General features: G+C 45.6%; 1 protein-coding gene across 3 annotated transcripts in view; it reads right to left on the reverse strand.

Moving 5' to 3' along the window:
- The window catches only part of LOC118394682 (membrane-associated phosphatidylinositol transfer protein 3-like), a 236,456-nt gene extending 227,157 nt beyond the window's left edge, over window positions 1-9,299 (reverse strand). For 2 of the 3 annotated variants that reach the window (XM_052520116.1, XM_052520103.1), the window contains exon 1: window positions 8,894-9,298. In XM_052520116.1, coding sequence (XP_052376076.1) covers window positions 8,894-8,918 — 25 coding nt within the window. In that variant the 5' untranslated portion in view covers window positions 8,919-9,298. Of the gene's footprint in view, window positions 1-8,893 lie in introns of all 3 variants that reach the window. The other variant, XM_052520107.1, reaches the window with a different exon arrangement.
- Window positions 9,300-10,063: the final 764 nt, after the last annotated feature.

Consider the following 10,063-nt stretch of genomic DNA (forward strand, 5'->3'; position numbering starts at 1 on the left):
CGGATATGTAGCGAGGGCCAGCCGACTAGAGCATACAAGTCGCAGTGGTGGGTGGTATAAGGTGCTTTAGTGACAAAACGGATGGCACTGTGATAAACTGCATCCAGTTTGCTGAGTAGAGTGTTGGAAGCAATTTTGTAGATGACATCGCCGAAGTCGAAGATCGGTAGGATAGTCAGTTTTACTAGGGTAAGTTTGGCGGCGTGAGTGAAGGAGGCTTTGTTGCGGAATAGAAAGCCGACTCTTGATTTGATTTTCGATTGGAGATGTTTGATATGAGTCTGGAAGGAGAGTTTACAGTCTAGCCAGACACCTAGGTACTTGTAGATGTCCACATATTCAAGGTCGGAACCATCTAGGGTGGTGATGCTAGTCGGGCATGCGGGTGCCGGCAGCGATCGGTTGAAAAGCATGCATTTGGTTTAGCTAGCGTTTAAGAGCAGTTGGAGGCCACGGAAGGAGTGTTGTATGGCATTGAAGCTCGTTTGGAGGTTAGATAGCACAGTGTCCAAGGACGGGCCGGAAGTATATAGAATGGTGTCGTCTGCGTAGAGGTGGATCAGGGAATCGCCCGCAGAAAGAGCAACATCATTGATATATACAGAGAAAAGAGTCGGCCCGAGAATTGAACCCTGTGGCACCCCCATAGAGACTGCCAGAGGACCGGACAGCATGCCCTCCGATTTGACACACTGAACTCTGTCTGCAAAGTAATTGGTGAACCAGGCAAGGCAGTCATCCGAAAAACCGAGGATACTGAGTCTGCCGATAAGAATATGGTGATTGACAGAGTCGAAAGCCTTGGCAAGGTCGATGAAGACGGCTGCACAGTACTGTCTTTTATCGATGGCGGTTATGATATCGTTTAGTACCTTGAGTGTGGCTGAGGTGCACCCGTGACCGGCTCGGAAACCAGATTGCACAGCGGAGAAGGTACGGTGGGATTCGAAATGGTCAGTGACCTGTTTGTTGACTTGGCTTTCAAGACCTTAGATAGGCAGGGCAGGATGGATATAGGTCTGTAACAGTTTGGGTCCAGGGTGTCTCCCCCTTTGAAGAGGGGGATGACTGCGGCAGCTTTCCAATCCTTGGGGATCTCAGACGATATGAAAGAGAGGTTGAACAGGCTGGTAATAGGGGTTGCGACAATGGCGGCGGATAGTTTCAGAAATAGAGGGTCCAGATTGTCAAGCCCAGCTGATTTGTACGGGTCCAGGTTTTGCAGCCCTTTCAGAACATCTGCTATCTGGATTTGGGTAAAGGAGAACCTGGAGAGGCTTGGGCGAGTAGCTTCGGGGGGGGCGGAGCTGTTGGCCGAGGTTGGAGTAGCCAGGCGGAAGGCATGGCCAGCCGTTGAGAAATGCTTGTTGAAGTTTTCGATAATCATGGATTTATCGGTGGTGACCGTGTTACCTAGCCTCAGTGCAGTGGGCAGCTGGGAGGAGGTGCTCTTGTTCTCCATGGACTTCACAGTGTCCCAGAACTTTTTGGAGTTGGAGCTACAGGATGCAAACTTCTGCCTGAAGAAGCTGGTCTTAGCTTTCCTGACTAACTGAGTGTATTGGTTCCTGACTACCCTGAACAGTTGCATATCGCGGGGACTATTCGATGCTATTGCAGTCCGCCACAGGATGTTTTTGTGCTGGTCGAGGGCAGTCAGGTCTGGAGTGAACCAAGGACTGTATCTGTTCTTAGTTCTGCATTTTTTGAACGGAGCATGCTTATCTAAAATGGTGAGGAAGTTACTTTTAAAGAATGACCAGGCATCCTAAACTGACGGGATGAGGTCAATGTCCTTCCAGGATACCCGGGCCAGGTCGATTAGAAAGGCCTGCTCACAGAAGTGTTTTAGGGAGCGTTTGACAGTGATGAGGGGTGGTCGTTTGACTGCGGCTCCGTAGCAGATACAGGCAATGAGGCAGTGATCGCTGAGATCCTGGTTGAAGACAGCGGAGGTGTATTTGGAGGGCCAGTTGGTCAGGATGACGTCTATGAGGGTGCCCTTGTTTACAGAGTTAGGGTTGTACCTGGTGGGTTCCCTGACGATTTGTGTGAGATTGAGGGCATCTAGCTTAGATTGTAGGACTGCCGGGGTGTTAAGCATATCCCAGTTTAGGTCACCTAACAGAACAAACTGAAGCTAGATGGGGGGCGATCAATTCACAAATGGTGTCCAGGGCACAGCTGGGAGCTGAGGGGGGTCGGTAGCAGGCGGCAACAGTGAATCACTTATTTCTGTAGAGAGTAATTTTCAAAATTAGTAGTTCGGACATCAGGGTTAGCAGAGTGTGCTCAAGCAGTGAGTAAAACAAACTTAGGGAGGAGGCTTCTGATGTTGACATGCATGAAACCAAGGCTTTTTCGATCACAGAAGTCAACAAATAAGGGTGCCTGGGGACATGCAGGGCCTGGGTTTACCTCCACATCACCCGCGGAACAGAGAAGGAGTAGTATGAGGGTGCGGCTAAAGGCTATCAAAACTGGTCGCCTAGAGCGTTGGGGGCAGAGAATAAGAGGAGCAGGTTTCTGGGCATGGTAGAGTATATTCAGGGCATAATACGCAGACAGGGGTATGGTGGGGTGCGGGTACAGCGGAGGTAAGCCCAGGCACTGGTTGATGATGAGAGAGGTTGTATCTCTGGACACGCTGGTTGTAATTGGTGAGGTCACCGCACGTGTGGGAGGTGGGACAAAGGAGCTATCAGGGGTATGAAGAGTGGAACTAGGGGCTCCATTGTGAACTAAAACAATGATAATTTAATTTTGGATATGGCATTAATGTGGATGCTACTATGATTACAGATAGTCCTGACTGAATCGTGAATAATTATGAGTTACAAAATGCTAACCTCTCCTGTTATTGTAATCGTGAGAGGTTTGCATGTCTGGGGGTATAATATTTGTGCGTCTTCATTTCAAATCCAAAGTGCTGGAGTACAGAGCCAAAGCAACAATAATTACGGAGGACACTGTACCTGCCTGAAGTGTCCTTCTATCTCCTACCTAGGGTCTTGATCAAGTGGATTTTGAAGAGTGAAAGACTGCATGTAACCCCTAAACCTCTGATGCTCTTCACTTCATTGAGGAGATCATGTTTTAAGGAGAAGCTGAAACCAAAATGCTGTATCATCATGTCCCAAGTACATATGATATGGCATATTTGGTAGAGCCTCTGCTAAAAACAAAATGGATGTTCCCATCTCCTCTTGTCAAGAAGGAATTTTCCTTACTGGTCCCCAGCTGCTTTTTGGTCATGAAAGAAAGCAGATCTCAAGTAACGATGAAGCAGATAAGAAGAATGAGCGTGAATGTAAGAAAGATTACAATAAAGTCTATATCTAGGCCAAGTTGTTTTACAGTATAGAAACCAAAAGGATAAAAAAAGATCCTATCTACAAAGAACACTGACACAGAGATTACACACTACAGTCAAAGGTGCAACGATATTTAATGAATATATATCATGGAGAAATACATATTGCAGTTTGCCATCAATCTTGTACCAGCGTGTCCAAACATTGCAGGGTTCAAATAATCTTCATGAGCAGAACAGCGAGCATGGCTGGAATGATGGCTGTGGCCATAGATTTGCCTTTAGCTCAGTGGGGGATAATCATTCACATCATAGTGTGACTAATAGTGTGACTATTATGACAAACTGAAAAAAGGACTCCAGTTACAGCTACTTACATTACAATTAGTCTGTAATGGTTTCAAATAAATCTATTGTCAATTATAAACTGGGGAACAATACTTTCCTCTCAAACATATTACAGCATGAATGATCTGCACTGCAAAACTAGTGACAGAGTGAAAAGCTTCCTGCTACAATGTACCGAGAACTACTAACCTCCTAAGAACAAATTTCCCACTGGGCACAGATGTAATTTCAACGTCTAGTTTTGATTTAATTTTGGTTGAGTAATCAACTAACGTCAATTAAACAAAACATTTCACCATGTCATTGAATTTAGGTTAAAAGTTGGGTGAAAAAAATATGAAATTCCATTACGTTGATGGCTTGTTGCAAATTCAATCAGTTTTCCATGTTGATGCAACGACATCATATTGAATTATTTTGTTGAAATGATGTGAAAACAATATCGATTCAATCAGTTAATTCCCAGTGGTTTATGAGCTCTCAAAAGGTATATATCTATGTATCTATCTATCTATTAATCTATCTATCACCCTCTGTCTCTCACTTTCATTCCCTTCCATTGCATCTCTCTTTACTCATCGAATCAACTGCGAATTGAGCTGATTCAATAAATTAGCAGATGCAATTGGGACATGGCTGGCATGTGATCTCGATAGGTTTCTACTATACAGAGCTGAGCTTCCTCTCCTAACACCTGGGCTGGTTCAAAATATACTATCATTGTGTAGGGGTCCCAAATGTCACCTTATTATTTTGGTCAGAGCCTTGGTCAAAGGTAGTGCACTATAAAGAGAATGGGGTGTAATTTGGAACACAAACACACTGTGTTTCAGTCAGCAGTCAGTGGCGTAAGTGCATGTTACTCTAGCAAGCTGTTTTGTTCAAGTGCATTGGGAAGTCTCCCTTTTTTGTGGTATTTATAGGATCACATCTCAAAGCCGTTGTGTACTTCCTGTTGTCACACACTGATTAGTTTCACCTGTCTTTGTGCTTGTCTCCACACCCTTCCAGGTGTCGTTCATCTTCCCCCACTATCCCCTGTGTATTTATACCTGTGTTTTCTGCTTGTCTGTTGCCAGGTTCCTTTTGTTTCGTCAAGCCTACCAGCGGTTTTCACCTCTGCGCCTGTCTCTCATTTGTTTCTGTTTTTCCCGGTTTTGACCTTTCTGCCTGCCTTGACCCTGAGCATGCCTTACCTCCCCGGAGCGCTTCAATGTAGACTCGGGCACCTGTCGGGCGTTTCTCGCTCAGTGTTCCCTCGTCATGGAGCTGCAGCCTTCCTCCTTCCCCTCGGACCGCTATAAGATAGCATACCTCATCACGCTGATGTCCGGGAGGGCTCTCGCCTGGGCTACGGCAGTATGGGAACAACAGTCGGCCATATGCTTTAGTCTGGAGGGATTCGTGGCGGAGGTGAAAAAGGTTTGAGCCTCCAGAGTCTGGGAGAGAGACTGCCCGGAAGCTACTCCAGCTTCGGCAGGACTCCCTCAGTGTGGCAGACTATGCAGTGGATTTCCACACGCTAGCATAGAGAACGGATGGTGCCTGGATCCCGGAAGCGCTGTTCGACACATTCCTGCACGGATTATCGGAGGAAGTAAAGGACCAGCTTGCAGCCCGGGAACTACCGACAGATCTCAACTCCCTCATCACCTTAACCATCTGGATCGACTATAAGATACGGGAACGTAGGAGGGAGAAGAGGTCTGATAGCGGTCCCAATCGCTCACTCAAGGATCCCACCTTGCATCTGATGAACTCCGGAAGTTCCCGACGTCTATGTCCCCGAGAGGATCCGAGCTTACCCGAGTTCCTTCAAGAGCCTCCGAAGACTACCGATTCACCTCTTCCCGAGCCTATGCAGGGCTAGGTTGTCTCCAGCCGACCGCGTACACAGACTTGACACCCAGAGTTGTCTGTATTGCGGTACTGCTGGTCATTTTGTGTCTACCTGTCCCTTCAAGAGACCTCGCTCATTCGTTGGAGAGAGCACTCTGGTGGGTCTTAAAGATAATTGTTATTCTCCCCTTACTTACTCCCCCACTCCATGCCATCCTGCTGTGGGGAGTCCAAGTCCAAGTCCAGTCCAAGTCTCTCCAGGTACTCATCGACTCGGGGGCTGATATGAGTCTCATGGATGTTACCCTGGTGTCCGAGCTGGTTATCCCCACTCAACCCCTCTCCATTCCCATGGATGTTAGAGCGCTGTACAGGCTCGTCGGCTGGAGCCCATTCTGCCACACTCATTGCCTGAAGTCAGCTCTGCCTGCCCCAGGACGTCTTACTAGGGGCTTGGAAATTGGTACCCCGCCAGTCAAGCGGGGTACCAGGACCTGTGAGATTTACCAGGATGTACCATGCCAGATGTTTGGTGCGCCGCAATAGCCCCGCGGCTACACCCCTGGAAGCCAAAACCTCCTTTGACCTCGGGGCAGGGGATTCCAGTACCTGGTTGACTGGGAGGGTTATGACCCAGAGGTGCTGGGTCTCCGCTGCATGCCATCCTGTACCTTTTCCCCACTACTCTGGATTATCGACCCCTGCCTTCCTTGATGTTTGCCTGCCCCTGTAGCTGTAATAAACATTGTTACTTCGACACAGTTTGCATTTGGGTCTTACCTTAACCGTGATACTTGTACCCCCCTGGTTGGACATTAGCCTCCCTCCTGTAAGGCAGGTGGTGAGGGAGATTCTTAAAATGGTATTGTTTGCATTGTCAAACTAATTTCAGGGCTATCTTAATGACAGTATCAGAAAGCCTGGTAAAAAGTAGCCACATCCCTAGGCAAGAGGGAGCTGGCTGGGTGAACGAGACTAGGTAAGACCGTAACTTGGCCTTATTGTATGCACTTTAATTCTGTCTCTGGTGTTCAGTTCATGAGATCACGGTCCAATCAGCAGAGACTATCAGATAAATGAAACTAACCTCAATAACTTGCTACCCTGACTTCATGGTTTTAATTACCTACATAACAAATCATTGCACCCCTATAACAAAATCATCGTTATTGGGCACAACGAAAAGAGACGTTGGGCACCCCCAGGAGTCATGTATAATTTGATACTGCTTGACTTACTAAACTGGATGATAAGAGCCTAATGGGTATTTTATTATCATTCATCCCACGAAAAGAACCAATGTATGTCGCGTCTCCCGAGTCGAGGTTAAATATATAATGGAACAGGCATGAAATATCAAAACAATTCAAAAAGCATAACTAATGCTGTCAGAGAGAGTGTTATGATGAATGCAAAAGTAGGATGGGTCTGATTGGGTCACTCTAAAGAACTCACCAGACGCCAGGAAAGTTGGAGAAAATCTGACATGGTCTACATCCTATATTCCCTACAGGGGCCCTGGTCTAAAGTAGTGGACTATATAGAGAATAGGGTGTAATTTGGGACACACACACACACACACAACCCATGCTGTCTAAAGCCCATTGCGTCATCTGTTGAAGTCACTATAGAGCTGGACAGCACACAATCTGTCATGCCAACATTATCTAATTAAATTCATTAGACCAAAGATGGGCCCAACTATTTCGCACACAGTCAAGATACTTTCTTGTGTTTTTACCTTTACCTCAAACACATTAATTAAGCTGCAACATTTATTCAGCATTCCACCGCGTCAATCACCTTCCCTTGCCACCTTCATCACCTGCCATGAGGTTTATCAAGGTGCAACTGAAGGTGATTGAGGTGGAATGCTGAATATCATTATAAAAGGTGAACCAACTAGTCTACATTGAATTTTTTATATTTCATTAAATGCACTGAATCATGAATAGGCTATCAATTTCCATAATCAACAGAACACATCTCCTGGACAATGCTATATAGCAGCCTCGATATATTGCAGTCCTTTCAACTGTATCAATTGGTGATTTAGTAAGCAGGGGTAGACTGGCCATCTGGTATTGCAGACATTTTTGGGGTGCAAAATTATCATTATTTGGTAAATAATAGGGGCCTCAAGCAAAAAAATGGGATCATGTGGGGTCCTTAATGAAATAAATAGGCTGGTTTGGGGGGCCTTGAGGAAAGAAATGGGCCAGTTTGTTACAAATCCCAGGGTTGATTTCTGGTCCCAGTCTTCCCCTGTCAGTAAGGTATCGAACCCCATGGTGATCAACTGGATACAAACCAAGTATGATGAAAATATGCAGTTAAAACAGTTATAACACCTTGATTACAACATTCATTTAACTGTCTCATCTGCAGCTTAGCGTTTTTCATCATGAATCTTGTTCTGGTGGAAGTTCTGCAGAGTGGTCACTAGCTGGCACAGCCATAAAGTCATAAAATCTCATTTTAACCCTAACCACACTGCTAACCCTAATGTCTAACCTTAAATTAAGACACATTTTGACATTGCAGCTGGTCTATCTAAAGGGAAATAGCTCACTTCTGCCTCCAGGACAAGACTCATTACAATAAACTTCAACCTGCTTATTAACTCCTGTGTCCAGTTTTACTTTTAGACCACACAACTTCATACTGTTAAATACTTGTGAGGACAAAAAGTGTCTACTAATGATAGCCTATCCACTAACAATGTCATTTTTCCTTGAATGCAAATTATTCCTTGAATGCATGCTTGTCAACAAAGACTAATGATCATTTGAGTCTCTCGGGAAATGAGAAGGGTTTGCCCAAATAATTTGATATGTTCATATAATATATATAATATTATGTGTGTGCGTGTGTGCGTGTGCGTGCGTGCGTGTGTGTGTGTGTGTGTGTGTGTGTGTGTGTGTGTGTGTGTGTGTGTGTGTGTGTGTGTGTGTGTGTGTGTGTGTGTGTGTGTGTGTGTGTGTGTGTGTGTGTGTGTGTGTGTGTGTGTGTGTGTGTGTGTGATTTCCAAGGTCCAAATCAAAATTTAGTGCGCGCTTTTTCCTGCCGTTAATGGTAAGGATCACGGTTTCACACCTTAAATGTGTCAAAATAATTTTAATTAAACATACTCAGACAACATCGAGAAAAATGATCTAAACACACCATTCGACAAACATCTCAAAGGACACGGGCTGCATTTTATTCGGATAGCCTACTGAAACATCACGCATTCCAACAGATTGTCCAATGGCAACGGGTTATAGCGCGCAGGCATCCTTTTACATGATTTAGGTCGAGACGTAGACTCATGCTACCTGTTAACCTCATAGGCTTTGACACCGGAGCAGATGTGGTAGTCTATATAAAAAGGTATTCAACCGAGCACCTTACCTTTCCCTTTCGTTTCCTTCGCCATCCCAACCTATGTGTCTCTACCAAGGTAGGTGCGGAGTCATTGGGGTGTCATTTTGTCAGATAGTTTGACCGAGTGGGCGCTCACTCTCTCGTACCCGCACCTTGACGCCAGCCAGACCGAGGATATGTAGCCCTGAGGCAGTGAGGCTGCGCTTTTTTGTCTCGTCTTGAATTCTGCAGCTGAGCTCTTCTGGTTCATCGGTGACAAGACCCACATCCAGCGGATCTGCCTCTTGTACGAAACACACTTTCAGTATTTGTATCTGTGCAGACTTCGTTACTGCCCGCTCCCCTCCACTACTGCCATATCACTACAACTGTTTCAAGAACCGGTGTTAGACTGCCTCCAGTGGCTTGCGGGTGTGCCACCGAAGGGCGTCCGTTGTATGAGGCTCTGCCTCCTGCACAGTTGGGATTCCAAGCGAAAAGAAATGAGTCCACAGTGACACAGTGACGCAAACTGAATTACACGGGATGCATTCCTAACCGTTGATGTGAGGTCTAGAAACAAATATAGCCATATTGGAAAATGACACATATCTACAAAATCTCACTTCTGCCTACTTAATTGTGTAGTTACAACTGCATGATTGTAGAGTAAAATAATAAAGATAAGACAACCTATAAAAGCCTATAAACAACAGACTGAGGCTAATGTTTCAGTATGTTGAACCATAAGTATGCTGCACGCAGCAGACATGACAAATAGCTTGACAAAGACTCTTTATTGACCTTAAAGACATGATGATGATAATGACTGTCTCCGAGCCACAGATGGGGGCCTAAAGGGCAAGGACTGACTCTCACCTTGTCATGACTCTAGCTTTATTTCCTGCAGCCTTGGCTCCTCCACAATGTTAGGTCAGAGACCCAGCTATAAAACATACTGGAAACAGAGTTCAACAGCATAGCATCACAGCACATTCCTCATGGTCCACAGGCGGCTCACATCACATCTTAGGCTTTGTGCGGAGTGGACTGTTGCTTTTGAGAGAAACTGTTATTAGCCACATGGATCAGATGCATGCATTAATGGCCTGCATGATGATGATGATGGATGTAGGTTGATTCCCAAATGGCACCCTATTCACTAAAAAGTGCACTATAGTTTGCACCGTGGTGCACTATTGTCCTAGTCTGGTCAAA

This window comes from Oncorhynchus keta, chromosome 1 (genome assembly GCF_023373465.1).
Source record: "Oncorhynchus keta strain PuntledgeMale-10-30-2019 chromosome 1, Oket_V2, whole genome shotgun sequence".
NCBI lineage: Eukaryota > Metazoa > Chordata > Actinopteri > Salmoniformes > Salmonidae > Oncorhynchus > Oncorhynchus keta.